We start from the raw sequence: 27,033 nt of genomic DNA, 5'->3' as shown, positions 1-27,033 counted from the left end.
CGCCCCTGAGCCGCCCACCTGCAGCTCTGCACAGAGCCATCTGTGTCTCTGGGGCCTGGTGCTCTTTCTTTCTTTTCTTTCTTCTAGTCCTGGCTCGATTCAGCCCATCGCTTTCTTGAGCCACTTCAGTGCTCTGACCTTTGTTCCATGTCAACTCTCTCTGCTTCCTAACAGCTAAGCCCTTTGCACAAACAGAGGGCTGATGCAGAGTCTTGGCAACAAGGGGAAGAGGGAGGGGTGGCGTTGGGGGCTGGGTGGAGCTCTGGCCTGGAGGGGTGCTGCGGGGTGCAGGCCTGGCCTACGTGTGCCCTGAGGGCCCAGCTCAGGGAGGCGCAGCTCCTGGCCTCTGCCCACGACACTGGTTTGGTCTGAATTAGGAACTTGCATGGGGGTTAATTTCTCTGTATAATGAAGTACAGGATAATGGCTTGAAAGTACTGCTCGTTTCCTGCACCCAGCACAAGCGCCCACATTGGGCTTTGTTTTCTGTGCCTGAATTACAAGGGAGGGCCCTTTGGTTTAATTGTCTTGGGAGGCATCAAGTACACACACCTGTCTGGCACTGGGCTCCTGTCTGCCCTGGGAGAGAGGCTCCTGGGTCTGCATCAGCAGTAGCACGTGCCCCAGGCCCTGGAGGACCGGCCAGCACCGGCAGCAGATGGACAGGAAATTGGGAATTGCAGTCAAGTGTGCGGGAGCCAGACTTCCTGGGTTCAGATCTAGCCATTTCAACAAGTCACCGAGTCTCCTGCTTTTTCTTGCATTTCTTGCATCTATAAAATGGGGACAGTAAGTTCTTAAAGGGCAGGATGAAGACTAAATGAGCTGAAGTGTATCAGTGCTTAGCACCAGCTACTATTAGGAGATGCTAAGGAACGGCTAGCTTTTTAAAAAATGAAGGTGTCATTGGCATTAACATTAGTTTCAGGTGGACAAGATAATGATTTGATATTTGCATATATTGTGAAATGATCAGCTTAAGTGTAGTTGACATCCACCCTACAGAGTTACAATTTTTTTTCTTGTCATGAGAACTGTTAATGTCTCCTGTCTTAGCAGCTTTGTAGTATGTAATACAGTGTTACTAACTGTAGGCACCATGCTGTCCATTACATCCCCAGGACTCCTTATTTTGTAACTGGAGGTTTGTGCCTTTGACCTCGTCTGCTAGCTCTTTTGATCCCAGGAGAGGAGCGGAATGCAGATGGAGCAGGAACTGACCTGTGGTCCTGAGGGGCTGGCTGGGCTGAAGGACGGAGGGACAGTAGGAATACGTGGAAGACGGCAAGCTAGCCGTGCAAGAGCAGGAGGCCTGAAGCCACGGCAGGTCGGCGAACAGGAGCAGCTAGTGTGGAGGGCTCCTGGAATAACAGGTACAGAGGGGGAAGGTAGGAGGACGGCAGGAAGGACCAGAGCAGACCTGCAGAGCTTTCCAGGGAAAGCAACCTTTCTTCTGTAGGCCGTGTGGGGCTGAGGGGCATTTCCAGGAGGGCTGTGGCATGATGAGGGTCACGTCGTAACAAATGAACTCTGGCAGCGGTGAGGGTGGAGCAGGAGAGACTGATTGATGGCACTCAGGAGCCTGCCCGGGGAGATACCGGGAAGTGTGGCAGGAGCCGTCGATCTGGGACTGGGGAGTGGGATTCCGGTGATGCGGGCTGGAGGGGCGGGCGGGTTGATTGGAGGGCGCGGGGGGGGGGTGGCTGGGATGGGGTGCTAGCCACCTGCAGGGAGAGCAGGAGCAGCGAGTGTTGAGTGTGTCGCCTGTGAGGCGCTCCCCAGAGGTGGACCTGTAGGTGGTCAGTCCAGAGGGCGGCTGGAGCTGCGGCGAGAGGTGGACGTCATGGAGTGGGGACTGTGGTAGGTGGTGAGGCACGTGGGGCCCTTCAGGGTCCTGCTCCTCCTTTGGTGGCTTTATGGACCAGAAAAAGGACCCCCAGGTGGCTTGGCAGCCGGGTCCCTCCCATCTTAGCTATGTCACCGAGGAACCTGGACAACAGCTGTCTTGGGTCGATTCTCAGCAGTCTCCTTATCCATAAAGGAGGCTAAAGTCAGCCTGACTCACAGAGTTACAGAGAAGGCCAAGGGAATGCGGGTCTGTGAGAGGGCTCCTCGTTTACACGGAGTTCTGGGTCAGGCCGAGATCTGTCGGGCTGCAGGGGATGCGTCCGGGCGTGTGGCAGCTCAGGAAGAGCTTTTATGGGGACATTTGTCTCTGCAAGGTTTATACAGAGCAGGCAGGGAGCAGGTGGGTGGTTCAAATGGAGGCAAAGAGAGAGACAGCTCCTTCATGTGGGGAACCACTCATAGTCGGGAGATACCGATAATCTAGTGATAATCCCCAGGGCTATCTCTTCCTGGACTCTAGAGAATGCATGCGGGCATGTAGGCGAGCACGTATGAACTGGCCATTTGGCTCGAGGTGGCTGGGAGTTTTGTGACTGCAGAGAGAAAAGGAATGGCAGGTGTGACCATGGAGGGTGGGCAGTGAAGGGACACTTCACCTCCTTTGCACTCAGCATCAACTTGACAGCAAATCTTATTAATGAAAGAGCCATCTTTTATTATAATCCCTGTAAAGGAGTTGATGTGTTTCCTTAGTGCTGTGTTAGATCCTATCTCTACAGAGAGGCAATGGAAGGCGGGAGCAGAAGGCAATGCCATGTCCCATGTGGTGGATTGAAGTCATAATCAGAAGTGGGAGGCGCAGAGCCCCTGGGTGGTTCAGTTGGTTAAGCATCCAATTCGTGATTTCGACTCAGGTCATGATCTCAGGGTTGTGAGATCGAGCCCCGTCAGGCTCCGCACTCAGCAGGGAGTCTGTTTCAGATTCTCTCTGTCCTTCTCCCTCCGCCCCTCACCTCCACTCTCTCCCTCTCCCCTCCCCGCAAATAAAAAAAAAAAAGTGGGAGGTGCATGAACAACATGTCCCCCAAATAATTCTCTCCGTCTTAATTCCAAAAGTAAAAGTGCATTTGGTGTTTGTTAACCTGTGCTGTGCTGTCTTGCTAAGCCGACTGTGCTCCTTGAACTTGGACTTGGGAAGTAGCCAGACAGTGATCTGAATGAAGATGCTACATTTTTTATTATTCGTCTCTATCAGTGTAGCTTCCGCCCTCCTCAGACTCAGAATCAAGCCAGAGGTGCACCCTGACGTGGCCTCGCCGGGCTTTAGGAAGAGGCTGTAAGTCTGATCAGTGCGTTTGTTTTGGGCGGCACATGGCGAGCGTGGGCGTCTGGCAGGCGGCCTCGACAATGGGAACGGGCGCTGCGCGCTGCTTCATGTGCAGCGTTTCATTTCATCCTCAGGGTTGCTCTTTGATTTACAGATGGGGCAACCAAGGCTTCCTGGGGTTGTGGACCTTGTCCAGGGCACCTGTGGGATGGGTCAGATCTGCCCGACTGCCTCCCCCATGCTCCCTCGAGCAGAGCATTCTAGAGACTTTGCCGTGGCTCAGCTTCGTGCCCAGCTGGGCTCTGTGGTCCAGTGATGCGTTCCTGGGCAGAGCTGTCTCGGAGGGGCCCTTGCATGTCCAGGAACCAGGTCCTGTTCATTGTGTTGTTGGCGTCATTGTCATCCCCGCTGGGCTTCTTATCACATGCCTGGTGTGAGCGGCATCAGCATGCCACTGGAATGCCGTTTCTTCTTTGTGCCTGTTGCAGTCTCCGCCCTCCTCTCTGATTCTGCAGCCCCAGCGGCGCCCAGCATCGGGATCAAGACTGAGTCATCTGTGGGACTTCTGTCCCTCTGTACCTTTGCAGATAAAGCACCATTCCCACCGTTGCCTCAAGGCATTTGCTGCAAGGGGATCAAACCCAGCCCCTTGCCCCTGTGCATTTAGGGTTCTGTCCCATTGTGGGGTGGTTGCACTTGGAGTCATGAAGGGGTTTCCCTTTCACACCAAAGGCAGGGCAGCTCTTCGCCTCACTTCGAAGGAATGAGATTTCCTTCGGCTAAGGGCTCTTCTCCCTCCTACCTGCTGGTCCTTGCAGCTGCTGTTACTGGGCACTTCCTGTGCGCCAGGCAGGGTGCTCACAAGAACTGCACAGATGCCATCATAGTCCTCATCTGACCGTCCTGTGAGCAGGAGAGCTTTAGCCCCTTCTTAGGGCAGTGGCAGTCAGTGAACTTAGGGCTGGTTTCTTGACTGGGGACTGTTGTGTATTTTAAAGAGCAAGAAAGAACCTTAGATGGCCTTAGTCCAACCCCCTTCATTCTGCCCACCAGGGAGAAAGCCATTTGCCCTGCGTTGGGCTGCTCATTCATGGTGAAGTCCGGCTGGTGCCTTTCTGTCTCCATCCCCCCTCCCCCGCCCCGCTGGTGTCCGCACACGCCTCTGGCCCCCACCTGGGCAGCACGGCTGCAGGCACGGTATCAGGTCCTGGCCCTGCGGTGTGTGTTCACAGGGATCCTCGGGGCTGGCATGCAACATCTGAGTCGTGGTCATGTGAACAGATTAAATGAGGACCATGCCAGCCCCAGGGGCAGCTCCACAGGGGGCAGGGGCCACCCAGGGGAAACCAGGGGCAGAGCCTCTGCTGGCCCACTTGTCCATGGTTTCTGATCCCTCTGTGTTCTGTAGTCATTTTGGACCTCTCTGGAAGAACCCCAGAGTGTGGATTGAGTAGGTAAGGCAAGCAGAGTCCAGGGGGACACTTTGGACACGCTCCAGGTTTGGTGGGAGACAGGGAGCGCCTCCTGGGCAGTTGGAATTCTCTCCTTAGTGAAGTGTGCTAATAAAATGACCCAAAGCTGCTCCTCTCTGAAGTTCCTCTGGAACGGTGACTGTATAGAAAGGAAGGAATCTGCACGTCTCAGGTTGGACGGCTCGTGGCGCTCTGCGCACGCTCTGCTCCGTTGATTCCACGTCAATCCAGAAGGCTGTGCATAACAACGAAATAGTAAGAGCGGAAGCAGTAGGGATACCCGTCGTCCCCGAGTGCGCTCCGATGTGCCCTAGCTCGCTCAGCCCTCCCAGCCGCGCTCCCAGGCAGGGAGCCCAAGGCTCAAGGTCACACAGCTCACAAGCAGCAGATTCACAACCAGGCTCTTGGTGCTGGAATCCGCACTCTCAACGACCAGCTGTCATGGGAGGATGGCAGGATTCAAACAAACAAAACACGTGATATGAAAGTGTCCACAGCAGCTCCCAACACGGGTACATGTTTGGGGAGGGAAGAGAGACGCTCCTTCCTGCTATCTGCCCACGTCCTCCTGGATGTTTTTCTGTCATTGTGAGGTTCTTCCTTCTATTGAGAGAGAGAGAGAAAGCTCAGATGAGCTTGTGTCTTTGAAAACTCGAAGTCTGGCCTGGCCATCTATTTATCTCACATGTGAGGGACTAAGAAGAGGGGGAGTTATCTTCCTTGGTACATCTCAAGCATCCGGGGAGGAGATCTCAGCCTGCCCACCTGCTCTCTGCGTTTAGGACCAACTCACAGTTGGCACAGAGTGTGGGAGGAGCGTCTCTGCCTCTTTGGCATTCAGCTGCCCCCTCCTCCCTTCCGCTGGCTCATTAGCACCCACAGCCCTCCAGGCAGGCCTCTCCTTGCCTTTTGCCAGCAGCTGCTAACAGCTGCATTTCCTTCCAGAGTCTTGACAAACAATACCCCTGGTCACAAAGAGGAGTATTTATAACCAGTGGAAAGCACAAACATGTATTTGACTGCCATATTAACATTTTGGGGATTCTTTTATTTTTTGTAGCCTCATTAAAAATTCATCCCCAAGTCTGTACTGCTTTCAGTCACCATAAGTTTGGGGTGTTTTTGCCTGTTTGCTCTTAGGCCTTCTTAAAATTGTACGTAGGGGGAGGAGGAAATCCCAAAGAAGAAAAAGGGGCTGGAAGCCTTTGGAATTGTCTGGAGAGAATTCACTGCAGGCCCCTCAGCACGGGGGCTTGAACAGGGAGCATGGGACTGGGGCTGCAGGCTCTGGAAGAGTGACCTGGGACTGGAGATCCCTCCTTCTTCTCATGGACTTTTGTGGCCTCCTGTGTAAGGATTGGAGAGTGATGCTTGAGCCAACGAGGCCACAGCACACAGGATATCACTGCTAGGAAGGGTTCTGGAAAGAGGCCTTCTTTCTAGTTTTGCAAATGAAACCTCCCTTGATGTCGAAAGGGTGGTTAGAAGGACAGGACCTCGGGTACCCGTCTTTACGATCTCACCCACTGTTCTTTCTCTACGTCTAAAGGCCATAATGTTGAATTACATCATTTGTTTCCAGAAATCATATTCAGGAAAACGTAAAGAAAAAAATGGAAATTACTTATAATCTTAATACTCCAAGATGATCATGGGAACCTTTGACTGAAATCTTTTCAGTCATTTAGAGTTTACAGACACTTTTTTGAGTTTGGACTATACCATTTGTACTGCTTTCTAATCTTTTTAAAGATGGTCTCATGACAGTTTTCTTATGCCCTTAAATATTCCTCAAGAACATTCCTTTTTTAATGTCTAGAGAATGGCATATCATGAATGTTCCCTGTTTGGGGACATTTAGTTTATCTGGACTGTTTTTCCTTTATAAAACACACGTACGTCTCTGAATATGTCCTTAGAATAACATCAAAGCTTGTGAATGCTTTGTAAAGGCACATTTCTTCTTAGAAATTTTATGCCTTTGAAGTGCCCTGGATGACTCTTGATTTCGGCTCAGGTCATGATCTCAGGGTCCTGGAATTGTGCCCCATGTCGGACTCCACGCTCCGTAGGAAGTCTGCTTGAGGATTCTCTCCCTGTCCTCCTGCCCCTCCCTCCTGCTTGTGCACGTGTGCACGCGTGTGCATGCGCTCTCTCTCAGATACATAAATACATAAATAAAATGTTATGCTTTTTTATACTTGCATAAGCAGTATGTTTCTGTGAGCTCTAAATAATACTGGGGGCTGGTCTTTGAAGTATGCTCAAATGTTTGGGGGAGAGGGTGTCATCTTGTTTTGCCCTTCCCCACTAAGCATGGCAGATACGTGGCCCCTTGCACCCTGGTCACCGCCACCCACAGCCCCAGCTCATCAGCCCCAGCACCATCCTTTCCCTGGCCACAGACTTCACAGTCCTCCTTAACATGTATACAGGTGGCTACTGACTATTCAAGTCGACACCAGAGCCAATACCTATTTGGCATCTCTGAATCAGGGATTGACACCTGTTCTGAAGAGGTGTGCATGGTCCTGGGTTTTACTCATTCTTGGAGAGGTGCATGGGTGTGTGCAGGAGCTGGGGGTGGGGAAGCACCACGGGTGATATTTCCAAAGGCATCTGGACGAGACCGAAATCTACCAGTCTTCACCCCAGTCACTGTCATTCGGTAGCCACCCTGCTCTCTACCACTGGAGTGATTTAGGAAATTGAAGCCTTTGATATTCATTGATGCTTTTATTAAAATGAAAACTCCCTTGGGAAGGGTCCTACGTGAAGGCAGACCCACTGGTACTTCAGTTCTCAGTCAAGATCCTGGCAGTGCTGCACAGTTTGGGTCATAGGGAGCACTTGGGCAGGGGTGCACCCTGGAGAAAGCGTGGGCCAGCAGGAGGTGGCAGGAGGACCAAAGCCACCTCCAGGGCCCTGAAACCTCCTTGCCCCCACCTCAGTTGACACCCCGTTTGGCCACAATGAGGCTCTGTGGAAGGGACCCGCATATCACGTGTGCTGATCGGCTCCCATCCAGCAAATGTGGTACGAGCGGAGGGAGGTGGGATGGTAACTTTGTCTCCATCACCACTTCGCTAACAGTCCGTTGCAGAGAGCATCCCTCTTTAGGGAAGATGTGAAATTAGGGTTTATATGGAAGCATGCCCGCCTTCCCGCATCCACCCTGATCTGAGGGGTTGCAGTTGAGAGGAGAATTTGGTGGTATTAGCGTTTCCATGGGTTACTCTCCAGGAGCAACCTCTTTATCAACTAAGAGCACATTTGTGGGCTGATGGCGGGGAAGATGTTACGCCATTTGCCAGGTACGGTGTAGTGTTCCGTGTCTCCTTACAGCTTTCACTTCTGATTAGTCACTCTAGTTTTTTTGTCTTTATGCATGAAGATTAGGAACAGGCGTGTATGTGCTTTGCAATTGACCTTTCTGGTGTGGGGTCGCCTTGCCCAGGAAGGGAATGTGGAGAAACCCAAGCGCTACAAAACTGCTGTCTAACCGCGGTCACAGTGTGATCTAATGTGGGTAATCTGATTTGTCAGAAGGCGAGCGCTGAGCCGCTGAGGACCCTGCTCGTTCCATCATAAATGCCTTCAGCTTGTTCTTTCCTGACTTACGACCTTGGAAATGCAGTTGCCTGTGTTTCGTGGGCAGTTCTCCTCCTTGCTGTCCGTGTGCCTGTGCCTTGGCGGGGTAGGGTTGCCTCCCAGTAGGAAGCGTTTACCTCTCCTCCCTGCCCCACCCTGTCACCCTCCTCATCCTCCGTGCTTCGGCAGCCGGTGTGGAGCTGTGATCGGCACGTGGGGAACTGCACTGGGTGGTGTGCGTCCAGAGCAAGGCAGCCACATGGGGGAAGGAAGCAGCTTGGATTCGGACCCAAGCTCAGACCTTGAACGAATGGCCCAAGCTCTGTGCCTGTTTTCACATCTGCAAAACTTCCCTTAGAAATGTGGTGTCAATGTACATAAATCCCTATAGGCGCATCATCCCCTCTGAATTAAGGTTAGAGTCCTTTCCCCACACTGGACACCTCAAACTTCAGTACCTCGTGGAATTAAAGAATGTACCTCAGAGGCTTCCTTCCTGAAGGAATAATCTGCCTTTTGTCCAGCTCGAACAAATCTGTTGGGTACAGCACAACGCACGCTGGGTTTCTGCTCTCAAGTTCTTTGATGCAGTGGCCCGGGGCTAGGTGGCAGTCACCTCTGTCATCCTCAAAGAGCAGGTGTTTCTTAAACACCCCTGAATTATTTAGAATTCGAGTCCCAGTCGGTTCTTTCCAGTGGCCAGAAGCAGGCCCCCAGGACTGATTCAGTGACATCCTGATTGGCCCGAATGAAAGCTGCCGCTCTCGGCCTGGAGTTGGGTCTCATCCAGGGGTTTTTCTCTGTTGATGCTTGCATTTTTGTAAGACCCTCATGCTGAAGCTGCATTCTTTGAAGTTTAGGAAAAATAACATTGCCACGAGATAGGGCAATTAGATAGAATGGCTTTTGTGTTACCAAGTATCAGCCGCAGTTCAGAAGACACACCGGCGAGCCTCAGAGCGTGTGCTGTTGAGACAGCCGACGGTCTTGCTGATCTGAGCTGGGCTGTGACTCTGGACAGTGTCTCTGAGCGCCTGGTCCCATCCATACCCAGACAGGGAAAGGAGGTCCCCGTGATACACCAGCAAGTGTTATTCTGCCAGCCCGCATTTATGGAGTACCTATTCTGGAAAAGAAGTAAAATGAACCCCTGTGTCTGTGGGGCTTGCATTCCCGCTAATACATGGGGTCAGATCGCAGATGGGCAGTTTGGGGGGAGGCTCTTGGCTTCCTCTACCTCATTTCTGTAGAGGCCTCCACTGCTGTTAGCTATGTGTGTTGGGTCGTGTTGTAGGGGGCATTGGAACTGGGAGAATCTTCCAGGAAAATGGGCCACAGCGTGGTGGTCAAGGGCGTGGACTCAGGCTGGGCCATCGGGCGTGGATTCTGGTTCTGCCCCTTGCTAGTTGTGTGACTTCAGGCAAGTCCCTTAACCTGTCGGTGACTCAGTTTCCTCTTTGGATTAGTGGGGGTCAGTGATGGTACAGATCTCTCAGAGCTGTCATCAAGGAATAAGTGAACCAAGTTATCATTTATAAAGCAGCACACACATAAAACATAAGTGATGTATACGTGTATGCTAAATAAAATAAACGTTTTTCTGTATTTACTGACAAATAAATGAAATCCCCACCTCAGCAACCCGTGTGGAGCTGGACTTGGGACGTGTGACCCTGAGAAAGGAAAGGCTCCTGGAAGGAGGGGATGGTAGGAGCCTGGAGGCCAGAATTGCCTCCACTCAGTCACCATAGCATTGACCCTCTCCCATCTGATTTATTTCCTCCTGGGAAGGTGAGGCTGCAGGTACCACCTGTCCTGGAGGCTGCAGGGTAACTGGTGGGACGGGGTCAGCCTCCAGTGCTCCCCCCACCGGCTTAACTCCGTGAGTTGTAGCGTGAATGCAGACTCTCTTGCTAACTGGCCAGCTCTGTCCTCGTCCTTTGCCCTATCTGGCATCGGCCCTACCTTCATTTTACGATGACATCAACGCCTGGGCTGCTTCTTGCTCACTCACTTGGGGACAGTCATTACCGGGATGCGCTTCTTTCTTCCTGTCACCCTGGTATCTGTTTCTCCATCCCAGCTCCCCTTTGTCTTAACTTCTCCTCCTCTCATTCCGCATTCCCTCTCCCAGGGTGTGGGTGGCTGTGCAGGGAATTAGAGGGATATAATTAGCGTGCAGGGATAAAGCCCCTCCAGCTTGCCTTCAGGGCCTGGTACCATCTGTCCCTGCACAGGGTGCCATGGGTGGCTCAGGGCAGTAGAAGGGGGAATGGGAACTCCCCTGGAAGCCACGCCCTTTGCTCTCCCTGCTGACCTTGGTGATCCTGCAGTGCCCTTCTTCCGGTGCCCCCAGCACACACACAGACACGTAGCAAATACAGGCGGCCTGATGAACAGAGGGAAGGAGCACGGTGTGGGGTCCACAGACCAGGGCTGGGCCGTGAAAGGCGGGAGTGGCTGTGCTGGTGATGCCAACCACGAGGGGAGGTGCCACCACCCAAGTCCTAATAGGTTTTTCTGGGGAGGGAGTCCGGTACCATCCCCCTGCCTCCACGCACGACCCGGCAGAACCAGCTGTCTGCGTGGGGAGGAGAGCCCAGGAGCCCAGCCGCCCTGGACTGCAGGGGCCGGCGGCGGAGGAGGAGCTGTCCCTACTCGCACTCCCGTAGGCCCAATTCCATGCAGTCGTCTTTGATCTCCTGTGCATCGCTGAGCTAACCACCGTCACGTCAGCACAGACACTGGCCATCGCTACACAGGAGCCCTTTCTCCGGCAGGGTGCCTTTGGCCCCGGAGCAGAAGTCCAGGCTTGCCCTTCTGATGCCACCAGCTGGGTTCAGGTGGCGGTGTGACCTGTACATTCTCTTTCAGGTTGGAAAGGGCCAAGTCCTTTCCTCCTGGGGCCTCATAGAGCCTTCTGGCTTCTCCACAGACCCTGTCATTCTCTCTGGCCTGGGGCCCAGGCGTTGTGGAGGTCACGACGGGCCAGTGCCAATTGCCTTCTGTCTGCTTCCTTGGGCTGCTAGTATTTTTTCAGTGCTAAGACTGGATTACAAAAATGGCACATTTTATATGCCCAACCCTGCCTGTGCATCTCTGTAACTCTGTGTTTAATCTCGTGTAGATAAACACAGAGGTCTAAATCCAGGGTCTCGAAGAATGTGAAGTGTAGGTGCGCGGGTCCCACCCACACCCCTGTCCCTTCTTCAGGCATACGCATGCACCCCTCCCTCACACGCATGCGCGCATGCGTGTGCCCCCCCCCATGCATGCGCACGTGCACACCGTGTGGTCCTGCTGGTGCCTTGGGCTGCCAGCAGGGGTCCCTAGACCCAGACCCTGTGCAGGCGTCATGGACCTGATCCTGTCAGTCTCTTTGTCTCTCCCTCATGGTTTTCCTCTGAGCCCCTCAGTGCTCTCACCTCCGTGAGCTGCAGGATGCTGTCAGTGACCCTGAAATCTGAAGAGTCATTAGCCTTTGAATACATTTCCCTTTTCACCCACTCAGCAAGATACCTCTGCGAGCACCTCAATGGGCCAGACACTGTTCTAGGTGGTAAAGATACAGTAGGGAACTCAACAGACAAAATCACATGCACCCCTTCTGGTAACCTCTTCCTAGGGATTCGCCATAAATGGTAAAAGCCCCTACTGACTTCCTCCAGAATCATCCAGGATTTCCCATTTGCACTCCAGCAGCCAGACCTATTGGTGGGCCCCCGTGGTCCCCATCCCGACTCGTTTTCAGGGAGCGCCATTGTGCTTCAGCTCCGAATTCTTTCTAAGAATTTATTTCAGTCAAGAAAACACTCCCAAGTCCATATATATTTAAATAGTCAGTTTTCAACTTTTGTCTTCTCTCCTTAAGCCTCTCTCCTCCTTCTGATGCTTCCCCTCTGCCTTCCTTCACAGCCGTTCTGATGGTCAGACCTTCATCACACGCGTGGAAAATCTGAAGCAACCACAAAGCTAGAAAGACTCAGCCATCCGGGGAGTCTTTATGCCTGCATGCGTGGGATGCACCTGGCGGGGGAAGGAGAATGGCAGCTCCTCCATTCACCAGCTCGTGCGACCTTGAGCAGGTTTTCATGAGCACGTGCTTCCACAGCTGCAAAGCGGGTGTCCCAGCACCTCTTCGGTTGGCTGCTGTGAGAATTAAATGCGGTCAGCTAATTGCTGGTTGTGGTGCTTGATGCAAAGACGACCCTCCATCAGGCACACCAGAGTTTTCTATTCGGTCAGGTGCATATTTGGAATGCACCTCTTAAAGCCTAGGTTGACGGCCCATCCTTTTCATTGTTCACACTCTCCCTGCGTGCCTGGGACATGGTCCCTTTCTCCATTGCCTTTCTTGGAGGACGGAGTAGGGTGGTCCTGGGGAACAAGCACCATGCCACGTGGAACTGGCCAGAGCTGGCAGCAAGTTGGGGTTGGGCTCAGTCAGTGGGCTCAGCTAAGGCCCAATGCTCAGGAGGAGGTAGGTCTGGGGGAGGAGCCTGAGGAAGAAGGAGCACCCCAGATAGAAACTGCACATGAACCTGGTTTAGTTAGGGATGAAGAGCTGCAGTGGGCGTGCTTGGCGCAGCAAGAAGGAAGCGAGAAAAAGCTATGAAGTCATGGGGGAAATGAGCAAATTATCTGTGTGGCCCCTCCCCACTGGCCACTGTGCACGAAATGGGACCTTTGGGTGGGTTCGCCCCAGACAGTGGCCCAATAGCCCCTCAGCACTGCATCCCTTCCCAATCATCTTCTTCCCAAGTGGGAAGCACGTTCCTGCTGCCCTTCCTGTGTCTGAGCAGAGGCTTTAAAAATCCAGCCTCCTGTGAGAAAGAGACAGAGTGTCTAAATGCAACATAAACCGTGGTTGCTAAGGCTGCTGTTCTGTAATAGCCATCTGCTAAGTCGGCTCTGGGAGGTAGGACAGGAGCCTGGGGTACTGGACCGGCGGATGCTGGTGTGCATGTGATTCACCCCCGTTACTGGGCACCCGCCTGGAAGCAGGCGCTGTGTGAGGCACCTCCCACTTCATCCGCACCCGGACTGTGAATGTTGTGGTATTGTTAGCTTTGCTTTAGCAACATGGATGCTGTGGCTCAGCGAGTCCTAGAGAGTGAATGTTTGTGTCCCCCCTAGAGTTAATGTGCTCCAACCTAATCCCCAAGGTGGTAGTATTAGGAGCTGGGCCTTCGGCAGGTGCTTACATTATGAGGGTAGGGGTCTCCTGATGGGATTAGTGTCTTAGAGAAGACAGAATCTCCCTGGACCCTCCTCTGTGTAGAAACACAGCAAGAAGACAGCTCTTTGTGAACCAGAGAGTGGCCTTCACCAGACACCAAGTCTGTCAACACCTTGATCTTGGACTTCATCTCCAGGACTGTGGGTAATAAATTTCTGTTGTTCAAGCTTCCCAGCCTGTGCCATTCTGTTGTGGCATCCCGTACACATGAAGATTAGGAGATTAATTTGCCCCCGGTCCCTCACCTCATGAGTTATGGAGTGGGAGCCCAGTCCAGGTCCTTGACTTTGTTGGACAGCAACTATTTCAACATGGTGATAGGAGACCTGCATATAATTCTTTACATTCCTCAGAATACTCTCGTCATTGTCTTTACTGTTTCATCAGTCTTGGGAGGGAGATGAGGCAGGTTATCAATGAAAAACTAAAACCCAGAGAAACTTAAATTTCACAGTGGTTCAATTAGACAGTGAACAAACCAGGAACAGAACAAGCTCCGGCCCCTCCCCACCCTCACCCCCAGCAGCAGGTGACTCCACCTCTCATCTTTAATAGATACCTCTCTCAACTGTGTTTTTGTTAGCTCTAAGGAAAAGTGAAATCTGTGATTTGAGGGGGGAAGCGTCCCAGTGGATAAGCCTGGTCCTAGGTGGAGGGGCTGGTCCAGGGCACAGGGGTGAGTGTGGTCTTAGGTGGAGGGGCTGAGCCTGGTCCAGGGCACAGGGGATGAGTGTGGTCCCGGGCATGAGGCCGGAGCCTAGACCAGCCATTCTCTCAGGCCACAAGTACTGAAGAAGACTATGGCACACTTAGCTGTGGGAAGACTCACAAACTCATGAATGCTCATGGGATAGCCTTGTCACCTGGCCTTTAGGCTCCTGCCACTAAGGGGGTCAGAGTCACAATGAAGCTCTGTACCTGCCCGCATTCATTCACTCGACATCTGAGCTGTCGCTCTGTAGCTATGTCTGTGATTGCTACTTAAATGGAAACTGATCTGGTGGGAGGGGTGAAAGTTCCTTGTTCTGTCTAAGCACGTGGGAGCTGATCTCTGTTCACTAACAAAGTCCTGGTCTGGAACGTCGAGTACCACTGCTCCAGACAGAAAGGACACTGGAGGGTCCTTGGGCCCAGGAGTGTGGCGGTGAGAGCTCACCCTTTCTGTTTCAGCTGCTCCCCGTTAGCTCATGGCATGTGGGGGTGCTCAGGGTCACCTCTGCCCAGCAGAGCACCCCCCCAGACGCTTTAGAGTGGTCAGCGACAGGTGGCAGGTACTTGAGTTGGCTGTCGCACGTGAATGGAATTGTATGTTTCATGTAAGTTATAGACTATTTCTGGTACGTGTATAGGTGCCTTGTGTGGGAATGGTTTTGAAGCTGAGCTGTCTTGGGAGGTTTTCACGTGTCAGGCTTAGGTGTCTGTCACCCCTTCTCTGTAAAGTAGCTCTTTTTCACGTGACATCTAGTCAAGGTTGTAGATTTGCTGTCTGCATTAGCCAACAAAATAGCCGTCTTCTGGAAGAGCCGCATACCACCATTCTAGGGCCCATGTTTCCTGTGAACAGCATCAACTCGGGGGGTCTGATTCCAGAATTGTTTCTTTGGGTTGCCAGCTCGCCAGCGACTGTGCTGTGTTCCTTGAGGAAGACCACACAGGGGCACTCACAGAGTGTACTCTTCTGTGTCCCCGACAGGGAGGCCCTGCAACCAGGCACACACCTGGTGCTGCCCTTGGGGTTCTCTGGCCGAGTTTCTCGCATTTTCTAAGGGCTCCCGAGAGTGGTTCAGAGCTTCATATGTCTTCCATGGGAAGGCACCGTGTAGAGGACTGACCGTAATCTGAGCCTACATTGGTTGGTTGGTAAGCATTGCAGGTCAGACCGAAATAGGAAGGGGCATGGGGCGCTGGGCTGCTCACAGCTGCCCAGTGAGACAGGTGTGGGCTGCCCCATCGGGCCACGCAGATGAGGGGCTGAGCTCTAGGGAGGTCAGGAGCACGGCCAGGACCCAGGCCCTAGGCTCCCACCCCTGTGTGCAGACTCCTTGATTTGGCTGTGAATCGAACTTGTTACTGGTCCCCTAGCTGTGGGGCACGAGGTTAAGCGAGGAAAGGAACCTTGGAGTTCTGAGGTGGCCGTGTGGCTGGATTGTGCAGCGGAGACCAGGGAGGGCCTCCGCAGTTCGTCAGACAGACCGCTCACCCTGCACGTCCGTCAGCCGTGGGGTGGGGAAGGAAAGAAATGGAGAGAAATGAGGATTCATTTAGCGGAAGATAGAGCCCAGCTGCGGCTGGCACTGAGGACAATGGCTTGACTATGTTCCGTGTTACCCTTTTATAGAATGTAACGTCTCATTTTTTTTTGTATGTCTCAGCTGAGAGGAATATTTTTGTGATAATGCGGGATGTTCTTTTATATTTTTATATTTGCTTGATTTTGCCTGGAGATAATTATTTCATTATTTTAAATCCCGAATTCAGAATATTAAGCAATCCTTATCTATGTCACAAAACTGCAGATAACTGATGGCCTAAGATGCCATTTTATGCAAGATGCCATTCTCCTCTCAAAGTGAATGCTTTTGTGTCTAGAGGGTTGGACTCTAGAAAGACACACTTTTTTTCCCAGAGAGCATGAAGGTGGGGATCAGGGCCCTGGGCGGCTTTGGTCATGAAGTGGGCACAGGGAGGGCAGTTGGGGGCCGCTCCCTCGGGACCCTACTCACACCCAGCGGGACTCATGGCGGACCGGCCAGGACGGGCCGTGGCCTGTGTTTGAGGTCCTGTGGCTTTCACTCACTCCGCGATGCTTCTTACTGCCATTTGATGGGCAAGGAAACCAAGGTGCAAAGAGGTTGTGTGGTCTGCCCAAGATCTCATAACCAGCAGCTGTGGACAGAGAGGGAGGTCCAGAAAAAGTCCTGAAGTGGTTTCCACCAGTTCAGGGAGGGAGGAAATTGAACAAAACAAGACCCAGAGCCAGCCCACCTGAGCTGGGGACCTGGAAGTCTCTGTGATGCTCTCCCTCCCACGTCCTGCCCACTGATCAAGTGTTCCAAATTCCCAGGTGGGCTCCCTCCCCAGGACTTACCGTGCTGCCCCTTCTTGGCTCCCTAGACCTCACGTGTGTTCTCAGAGGGGCGTGGGCAGGTCCCCTGCCTTCCCCTGCCGCACCTGCCCGGGCTCCCTGCCCAGCTAGCAGAGGTGAACCGTGCTGCACTGTATTGTACTCCTTCCGGCCTCACCCACCCCAGCCCTATCAGCTTACTCTTACACACAGATGTTTCTAGCTGTCTTTTTTTTTTTTTTTTTTAACCAGGCATTAACATGGACTGCTGTCCCAGAAACCAGATCCTTCCTATGGGGCTCAGCAAAGATGCCCTTCTGAATGGGCTGTGGCATCTGCCCTTGCCACTCACCCACTCTCTATTCACCTTAACAGTGCGTGTGTCCAACATGCCGTGAGCTGGGCTAGGAGCAACATGACAGCCTTTACCTTGGCCATCACACTTCAGCTGGGTCAGAGGGTGGGATAGCGGAGGCAGACCCGAACAAGTATTTAAGTCCCTAATGAAACTGTCCAAGACTCTGATAAATGCAAGGAAGGAAGCCTACTTGGGATGGAGAGTGACGAACCAGCAGTGGTGTCTGCTTGTGGTTGGGTGGGCTTCATCACTGGGGGAAGCTGGAGCCCCAGGACGGCTTGCATCCCACAGATGGGTCTGCATGGATGCAGGCCCTGGGGAGGAAGGGGCTTGCCGGGGCCCGGGCCTGCCCCCAGCTCTGTCTGCACACCTGCTTGCCTGGCCTTGGAGAGTGGCCTGGCACGCAGGGCCCTGAGCCCTTGATAAGGAATGTGCTTTGCCTTAAGCGCAGTGGGAAGTCACAGGAGGGTTTTAATTAAGCAGGGAGTGTTGTGATCTGGTTTATATTCTTTAAAAAAATTTTTTCTCGTTGCTATGAATCATTTGGGGGAGGCCGTTTTTGTCTTCTAGGCCAGAGGTAGTGGCCGCCTGGGCCAGAGCGGTGCAGTGGGTGGCTGATGACGCACTGTAGAGGTGGAGGTGGTGGGACGTGCTGGCGGGCCGGATGTGGGGGTGCGGGGAGGAGAGGAATCCATGGTGGTTCAGGTTTTTGGCTGAAGTAACTGGAGGGGGTTGGTGGAGAGGAGCCAAAAGGGAGAGGACAGTGAGGGATCTGGAGTTTCAGTCTGGACATGTGTGGTTTAAGATACCAGCCTAGCTCATGTCCTGGTACAAATGGAAACGATGCATCGATGAGGCCGCTGGCTGGTGGAGGCTCTGGCCCCAGGGATTGAGGGAGCCGGAGGAGAAAGCTGCTGTGGTCACCCCTCAGTTAGGTCCCTGCCTGAGCTCAGTGGCTTCGGGAACAGTCCAGGCGGTTCCTCCTAAAGCATGAGCGTGATCTGTGGCACTTACAGCCCTGCACACTCCTGTGAGGGGGTGGGGGTCCTGGTCCTGTGCCCCTCCGTGTCTGCAGCCAGGCTTCTCTTTTGTGCGGTCCGCTAAATGCGGGACGTTTGCTGTGGTCACACAGCCTTTGCAGGAGATGTTCACTGCCTGAGATACTCCGTAATCTCCCTGCCCCCACTCCACGGGGGGCTGAGGACTTTGCAGCCACCAGTCTTTAAAGCCACCTTATGCGGCTCTTCCAGGGGGCCTCTCAGACCTCACCTCCCCAGGATCTGGATTCAGGTCCCTTTTTGGGGGGGGGGTGGTCACTGGGTCACTCTCTGCTGTCTGCTGCTGTCATTACACTGAGAACTCCCAGGGAGAAAGTATCGGGTCTTATTGCTTTCTGTTCCCAGGATCATACGACACTCGAGTGTTCACTGTTCACCTGCCCTTGTGTTACAGTCCCCTTTCTAAACAGGACATCTTTTGTAGTCACTCCTGAAAAGAGGTGTCAGTTCCTAGCTTGGGGTGATGGGGGAATCTCTTTGGGGGATCTGAGCATAAGTGAACCATTCTTTTGTTGTTGTTGTTTTTATTTATTTATTTATTTATTTGAGAGAGAGAGACTGGGGAGGCAGAGGGAGAAAGAGAATCTCCAGCAGACTCCCTATTGAGCACAGAGCCCGATGGAGGGCTCCATCCCACCACCCTGAGATCATGACCTGAGCTGAAACCAAGAGCCTGACGCTCAACCAACTGAGCCACCCAGGCGCCCCTTACTGAGCCATTCTTAATGCTACTCTGGGTCTGCGGGCCTGCTGGGGCATCCTGGGGGTGAGGGGACAGGTGATCCCCTGTAGGCTGAGGGATCCAGACGGGCGATGGTGATGGGGCTTTGAGAGGTGACGTGGTGGGGTGGGGAGGGGAGTGAAGAGGGGGAGAGGAGGGAGACGATTACAGGAGTTTATGACCTGGCAATGCATCATCGACACCATCAACTTCCAGAGCCCTGTACCCCCAGCCCAGACGCCAAGGGCACGCACACCTGCTCTTCCTCCTCCGGGTCCTCCCTACCACCCTGCCCCCATCCCCACCCCCGGTCCCATGCCGCCTTCGCATTTTTTGCAATGCAGGTACCCCTTTCCCTTCAGAGTTCCTCTGGCTGTGCATTGTAGACCTACATCACCCACTGTGAAATGTGTGCAAGGCAGAGGGGGAGGGAGCTGGTGGGGTTTGAAACCACGCACCTGGCTTAAGTTGTGTGTGCAAAGAACAGCCACATTCCTCCTTGCCCACTGGTGAGAGCAGAAGGGACGCTGTTGAATAATTACAGCAGGCAGCTGGTGCTCTTGGACTGGCTCTGGGCCAGCTGGGACGAAGGTCACCCTAACTGTAAGGCGCTTAGAAGTGAGTGACCTGGGGCTGTGTCCCTAGACTTCTGCGCATCTCGTTCCTCACCTGCAGAAGGGGATGATGCTTCACGAGGATGTCGGGAGGATCACATGGGGTAATATCTGCAAAAGCTCCTATAAATGAATCAAATGTAAGAGAGGCTTATCTTGGCTGGGGGTGCTGCCCACCCCCAGGGCCGTATCATGAAATGGTCATATTAGAAAGTTGGTGATATGGATTGAATCTTCTGAATGGCATTTTCTCCCCCTCTCCCCTCCGTCTCCTCCTCTCTCCTTCCTTCCCAGTGACTGGCCTGTGCCAGCACTTCTCAGACATGCAGCATCACGCAGCTGAAGGAGGCTGCGAAGGATGTTTGTAAGTCCAAACTAAACAGAAGAGAGGGAGCCGGCTACTTCCCACTTGCTTCCTGGAGCAGTTGGCCAGGGCAGAGTTTGCTGTGAGAATTCGTTTTGCAATAGCCTGGGAGGCAAAATTACTTGAAAGATAACTTTTGGAAGAGAAAATTTCATTCTGCTTACTCAGCATGATGGAGCAATTAAAATGCTGGTTTTCCTCCTCTTGGAGAGCTACCCCTGAATAATTTATGGCTTCACCCACCAGAGTCTGTAAGTCTTCGCTGAAATACAGTGATTTCCACTAAGAGTGGGTGTGGGGCTGCAGGCTGTCCTTGCTACCCGGGGCCCCTCTGACTCTGGGCCTCGGTGTCACGGCAGCTCGTGGCCAAGAGCAGTTAGGTGCCAGTGGCACCAGGAAATTGTTTGTGACCGTGACTATGGTGGCCACTTGGCTCTCTGGCCTCAGTTTTTTCTTCTGTAAAATGAGGGCAGAGCATCGAAAGCCCTCAGCCCAAGTCACAGGATTTCTGTTGATAATGTCTCAGTGAAGGTTTCCAAATTTCCCCAGCAGCCTTGCAAAGCAGGTGTTCCATCTTCCACGTGGGGCAGACGAAGATACTTCTCTAAGACTGTGCAGTTAGCTACAAGTAAATTCAGGGTTTCGGCTCCTGAATCTATCTGATTTAAGACGTGGGCTGTCTTGTCATTGTCTTACTTTGCTGTGAACCTGTTTTTCAGAGACTGCCTAAATCAGTAGTAGAGAAAGGGGGGGTTTAAAATTTTGAAGAATGTGCATAGCTTTTATTTGAAATTGCAAAGCCTTAATGAATCATCGAGCTTTACATCGGAAACCGGGGATGTACTGTATGGTGACTAACATAATATAATAAATCATTAAAAAAATTTTTTTTCTTACAAATCTCTACATACTGTTAGCCTGGCTTAAGTCACTATATGGAATTGAAAGCCATATCTCTTAAGGGTGTGTGTGTGTGTGTGTATTTCAAGTGGCTGTCCCTGCATTCTCAAGAATTGTGAGGTTTTTATGCCCCTTCAGAGTGATTCAGCAATAAATTTCAAGTTGCCACGTGGGGAGTTCCAGGACAGAAAGATTGCAGTCTCCCCTGGGTGGGCATTTCGGGCCCCGAGGGGTGAAAGTATTCTTAGAGAAGTCACCTTCCTTTACAAGAAAGGTGAAGCTTGAAAGTCACGGTCAGGCCTCGGGGCTGGTTCGGTGCGTCTTGCGTGGGTGGCCTTCCGCCGCGCGCGTCCCTTTTCCTGCGGGGCGGCGTTCGTGCGGGCTGGGCGAGAACGCTGGGGGCGCGGTGCGGGGAGGACCCGGGACCCGGGCTCGCAGGGGGGCGCGGCCGGGGAAGGGCACCTCGCGGAGCCCCGGCGCCCGCCCGGCCGCGTGCAGTGCCTGCCGCCGCCAACCCCCGCTCCGGCCGCCTCTGTTTCAGGTCCAACGCGAAAGATGCCCCCCGGCGCTAGCGCCATGGACTTCTTCCAGCTCTTTGTCCCGGACAACGTGCTCAAGAACATGGTGGTGCAGACGAACATGTACGCCAAGAAGTTCCAGGAGCGCTTCGGCAGCGACGGCGCCTGGGCCGAGGTGACGCTGACGGAGATGAAGGCGTTCCTGGGCTACATGATCTCCACCAGCATCTCCCACTGCGAGTCGGTCCTCAGCATCTGGAGCGGCGGCTTCTACAGCAACAGGAGTCTCGCCCTCGTCATGAGCCAGGCCCGCTTCGAGAAGATCCTCAAGTACTTCCACGTGGTGGCCTTCCGCTCCAGCCAGACCACGCACGGCCTCTACAAGGTCCAGCCCTTCCTCGACTCCCTGCAGAACGGCTTCGACTCTGCCTTCAGGCCTTCCCAAACCCAGGTGAGGCCTGCGGGCGGGTGGCCCGGTCCCCACTGCCCCTGGGCCTCCTGGAGGGTAGCCCCCCAGCCCGCTTTTAGCCGCAGGGCGCCCTTGCTCTCCCCCCAAACCCCAGACTCGCAGCTCCGAGGCACAGAGAGGTCAGAAAGCAGGGATTTGCTCTGACCCGGTTTCCCTCCTCCTCCCCCGCATCCTCCTCCCTCCCCTTAACGATGCTGGCTTTCCAGATTCCGTGTTTCCAGGCTAATGTTAATTTTCTTCTATTGAGAAGAACCTCTAATTGTAACTGTCCTGTGTTCTCTGAGTACGTACCCCCTGTTAGCAGTGAAAGGGGCTGAAGCCTTGTAGGTGGCTAAGGGAAGGCCAGGATGTCCCGCCCTCTTCAGGTAACCAGGAGTCTCAGGTGCTGGGGTCCACGTGGCACAGGCGGAGCCCTTGGGCCAGCGTTTGATAGAGCCCCCCACCTAGCTGTTATGGCCCCCCTCCCCAGCTTCCCTCCCTGGTTCTAGAAGGCTCTGTTTGCTCTCAGCTCCTGAGCCCCTGCCTTCTGGTGTTGACGTGAGGCCACTACCCTTGGCTGCGGGGAGATACCAGGTTCAGAAACGTGCTCAAAACTGCTGTCGTGGTCTAGCAGACCGAGGAGGTGGCTTATTTCTGGGATGCCTCTAACCAAAACTTTGGGAAGTTTTTGGCCCACGGGAGCCCAATTCCATTTGACCCCTTCAGTGCGGAAATAAAAATCGACATCATTTTTATTTGTGCGTTTAAAGAGCCATTGGTCCACCTACTTTTCCTCGTGCTTTTCCTTTAAGGGCCTTCTTCATAAACCTCAAATTCTTTTTGATCTTCTCTCTTTCCCCGACTATCTTGCCTTTTTCCCTGCACAGCTGAAAATCACAGGGTTTTTGTGGGGGAAGATGTCGCCCTATTTCAGGTCTGTGGGAGCTTTTAACAGTCTCTGGAAGCACTCCCCCTGCTGTTCTGTGAATATGCTGGGCTCGTTATGATTTCCAGGTGTTGGCGCTGCTCTTTCTGACTCCCGGAAGCTTTTCCCTCTTCTCTCTGCCTTAGCAGATTTACCCAGTCTCCAGGACCCAGTGCGAGGCCCACCTTCCCATGCTGGTTTCCTGAATTCCCGCAGTATTTATACGGCAGCTGAGTGCCATTCTTTCTTATCCCCAGTGGTGCCTCTTACCTTCCAAACAGGAGGTGGGATCTTTCGGGGACACAAGTCCTGCCTTACCCGGGCCCCGCAGGACCAGATACAGGGCTGGGCACGTTATTTTTTATTTCGCTTGGTTGAAAATGAACCAGACCAGAGACATGCGTGCTGGATGCAATGGGAAAAGACAATATTCTGACCATCCTTGGGGCCAGACTTTTGAACAGCTACTAGAAGAGGCTGTGGGCTCGCTCTGGCTGAGTATCTCTCAAGAAGCAACCAACCAGCTGCTTGGATGATTGATACTTAACAGCATAAAGATGAGGTTGCTGGGGACCCTTCTAGCCCCTAGACTAGGCCAGGCTTATCCAGGGTTATACTCCTGTTTGTGGTGTGCTACTGTGAGCTGGTCTCGTGCTGTCTGCCTTTGGAAACTGCAGTGTCAGATACCTGAGACCCCTACCCAGGGCGATCACCACGCGTGTGTGTGTGTCTCTGGAGCCTGGAGTAGCTTGTGGGCACACGGCAGTGCCCGCTAGCAAAAAAAAGGGCCCGTCCCTTCCCACCCCAGACATGGGAGCCCTCAGGGGGCCCAGCACGTTCCCAAGCCAGCAGTAGCTGGACTGCAGCTCCCATGGGCAGCTCTGCCCTCTCCCTTGGATGGCTCAGATGCACCGCGAGGAGGCCACAGCCACCAAGAGCCTGGAGACACACTTGCTTTATTCTTGCCCTTGCATCTTTTCTTTCCATCCAATTGACAAGGCTGAGAAAAGGTCCTAAGATAAGTCTCAGTTCGGAGAAGTGGTCCCTGGTCATGTTAGGTTTTTTTTTTCCTAAAGACTTTTCTTCTTTTTTTTTTTAATAGACTTTGTATTTGATTTTTATTTTTACCTTTGTATTTGTGAAGTTATGTTTTCTTTTTGCTACCATTTTGTATTCAGTGCGCTCTGTTGGTCAGTTCTAGACAGGCAGTTGAAGAGGATTAGATGTGGGGACTATGGACACCATGTGGTCAGGGTGCGGGGACATGACCAGGCTGGTAGCAACAGTGGGACTCCGAGATCAGCTGTGGGCCAGTGGGGAGAGAGGAACACAGAAGTGACGGCGCCGGCAGGCAGGGGCCTAGGTCTTGCTCCTGCCTCCAACTTGGCCAAACAAACCCAGCGCTGGGCCAGGGGCCTGGATGGTGTGGCTTATAAGAGGTTGGCCTCCGGGCTGCAGTACAGGGTGGGAAGGATGGAAAGTGCATCTTGGGGGCAAATAGAATACCCGGGACACTCCGCCCCACAGACAGTAACACGAGGCAGCAGGAAAGGCAAAGATCCCTTGGACCAGTTTTCTAGTGGGCTGATAATCAGGTGGAATTCTCCTTTTCCGTCTGCCCCCTGACTGTGGGCCCGCTGAGCCAGCCCTGGATGAACAGGCAGGAGCGGGGTCAATGAGATGCACTCATGAGCTGCGGTGTGTGATGGAGTTTGAACGTGATTGGGCCTTCCTGTTAGCCGGGGGTTCCTACAAGTCCTTGTACCCCTTCCGTTGGAGGTAAGCAGCTTGACCCCATGTGCACCTGAAAGCACTAGCCTCTCTGTGTGGAACAGGACCGTAGCCTCCCATGAGCTACCCCAGGGATGGGGCGCTTTCCTTCAGCCCCTGGCATTGGCCACACTGGGCTTGGTTCCTGCGCTCACTCTCTTCTCAGAGACGCCCCTGCCTCGTAGAAAAGGTTCCTGTTCTGATCCTTGATTGGAAATTCTAAAGGTTTCCTGGTTTTCCACTTTTTCTCCCCTGAAAAGTGCCTGTTTAGGCTCTGGAACGTTTGCTCAGGTAGAAGGGGACCGAGCAGTGCGTTTGGTTGAGAGTAGCCTTCTGCCGCCCTAGAGCCTCGGGGCCCCGGTGGAGGGTCTGCACGCTGCCTGGCGAGGGCCGTTGGCCCGGTTCTCCATCAGACGTGTGGGTCGATCTGCTCCCGGACATTGCTCCGCATCCCGCTCCCTCACACACACTCCACCCTTGAAGGCACACTCACCTCGCAAACCACACACGGCCTCTGTCCTGTCATCTCTGCAGCCTTTCTGTTCCAGCAAATGTGACCCTCTGGGATGAGTTTAGACCTTTCATGGAGCCTTCAGAAATCCGATGCTTCTCAGGGTCTAACAGGAGCCCACGTGGCCATGTGTTGTGTGTGTGTGCGTGCGTTTGTGTGCATGTGCACGCGTGCCCACACGCATGTTTATACACAGATGCAGGGGAGATGCTGCATTTCCTCAAAACTGGGGACACATTCGTTAGAAGAACATTTTCGGGGAGCAATTATGCAAGTAGGTAAATGGATGCTTTGTCTTTCGTCTGCCGTAACCACTCTACTCCCCAGAATGAGCTTGTCCCACAGAGCAGGGGACTCAATAGCTGGGTGGCAGAGCTGCAGGCCGGCCGGCAGCCCGGAGGAGGAGGCAGTGGTTTCTGGCACGTGCATCTTTCATGCAGCGTGTTTGCTGAGGGATATGATGAGACATAAATGCGCGGCTGATTTTGTGTAAATGCACACGGACCAGAGGTGGGAGTGAGGGCAGTTTTAGGTACTGTGGCCTCGCGGAGGGATGAGTAGGACCTGCTTCTTGAGCTGGGGTAGTTGAGTAGGGAACAGGCAGGCAGCCAAAGGACTTCTTTCTGCCATCTCCCCTGCCCCTCCCCCCCTATTCTGTGTCCTCACAGTGTATGGGACTTGTCCATTTTGCTACAGTGGTTCCAGATGGGGCTTTGAATGTTTTATGAGCCCATGGAGTCGGCAAGGCGTGAGGGCCTGGGAAGGCACTGTGGCTGGGGAGCTTCTCCAGCCCTCCCCTTCGTGAGCACAAGACAGGGAGGCCAGGTTTTACGTCTGCATGCTTCCAGCAACAGAACAGTCTGGGGCCAGACTGAACACAGCAGGTCTGTTGTTGGAAGGAATTCAGGGGAGCCTTAATGGAAGGGTGGGAGGGTACTGTCCGAGTCTCAGTTGGTAAGTATTGTCCTCCAGTCTGCCCTTGTCAGAGTGCGTTCTGATATCACCTGGGAGCTTGTCGGGAATGCAGAAGCTCGGGCCCTGCCCCAAACCGACTAGATCAGAATTCCCCCTTTAGGGAGACCCTGGGTGACTAGTTTGTTCATTAAAGTTCCAAAAGCACTGGGGGAGAGCAGGGGTTGGTAGTTTTTCTGTCAATGGCCAGATGGTCTCTGCTGTGTCTTGTCCAATTTGCTGCTGTAGTCCAGGAATAGCCATTGACAATACGTCAGATCCCAATAAAACTTTATTTACAGCAGGCGGTGAGCTAGACTCTACCATAGTTTGCTGGCCCCCGATCTAGGGTATGGGGTAGAGGTCTTGGAATCCTATCATTTCCCATGGTCTTCATTTCAGTGAAATTCAGACACACATGCCAATTCTAATTGAGCTTGAAATAAGACTGAGGGAAGAAGTGTAGCAGATTCCTAAATTTACCCAAAAGTCTCCCCAGAAAAGCTTTAGCTTGAAGAAACAAAACTTTGACCACCCTGTGGTGCCTGGTTTTGTTAGGCCATTTCTTTTTACTTTATAGTCTTGCCACTGAAAACATCTTATAACCATGTTATAAAGAAATGGAAATAGGTGAAATAAGTTTAAAAATTGTCTTGGAAATGCCGTGTCCAGAAGGACACAACAGTGTGGATGGAGGAAAGCCAGAGCCTGGGTCATGGAGACAAGGCCACAAGACACCAAGTTCATTTCAGGGCAGGTTTTAAGAAGAGATGGTTCAGCCCCAGGGGAAAAAAGAGGTTGTGGAACTTTACATAAAAAACTAGGGATGTACTGTATGGTGACTAACATAATATAATAAAAAATATTATTTAAAAAAAAATAAGGTTGTGGGCCAGTGTGTGAGCGGTCTTGAATACCTAAAGAAAGAGTATGTATTTTTCTTTGTTTCCTACAGGGACAGAAGTCAGATCAATAGGCTCAGATTAAATGTAGATTAATTTTGAATCTCTGAGGGAAAGGACTTTAACAGTTGGAGATGTCCAGCAGGAAGGTTATGTGGGGCATGCCCAGCTAGGAGTCAGGACCCCTGGAGATCCCTCTAGCAAGTAAGAGTTTGCATGGGGGACCTTAGGCCACTAATAATTATTATAAATTGTAATACAATAATTATAAATATGTTAAAAATATATAAATATATACATTAAGTATGTATTGTTTTATAAATATGTAAAATAAAAACAAAATTACTTTTTAAATTTCCATTTACTAAATGCTTGCTGTAAGTCAGGGCCCGTCTGAGTCCCTTGCATACGGTTTCTTACTTTGTCCTCCCCGAAACACTGGTGTAGATGTT

General features: G+C 52.8%; 1 protein-coding gene across 1 annotated transcript in view; it reads left to right on the top strand.

The window, feature by feature from the left end:
- PGBD5 (piggyBac transposable element derived 5) overlaps positions 1-27,033 on the top strand; it is a 96,692-nt gene that overhangs the window by 43,249 nt on the left and 26,410 nt on the right. Inside the window, exon 2 of the mRNA XM_040624121.1 lies at positions 21,098-21,525. Coding sequence (XP_040480055.1) covers positions 21,098-21,525 — 428 coding nt within the window. The remainder of the gene's footprint in view (positions 1-21,097; positions 21,526-27,033) is intronic.

Source organism: Ursus maritimus, unplaced genomic scaffold, assembly GCF_017311325.1.
Source record: "Ursus maritimus isolate PB19 unplaced genomic scaffold, ASM1731132v1 scaffold_7, whole genome shotgun sequence".
In the NCBI taxonomy this organism is placed as follows: Eukaryota; Metazoa; Chordata; class Mammalia; order Carnivora; family Ursidae; genus Ursus; species Ursus maritimus.
This window is presented reverse-complemented; position numbering and strand designations above follow the sequence as displayed.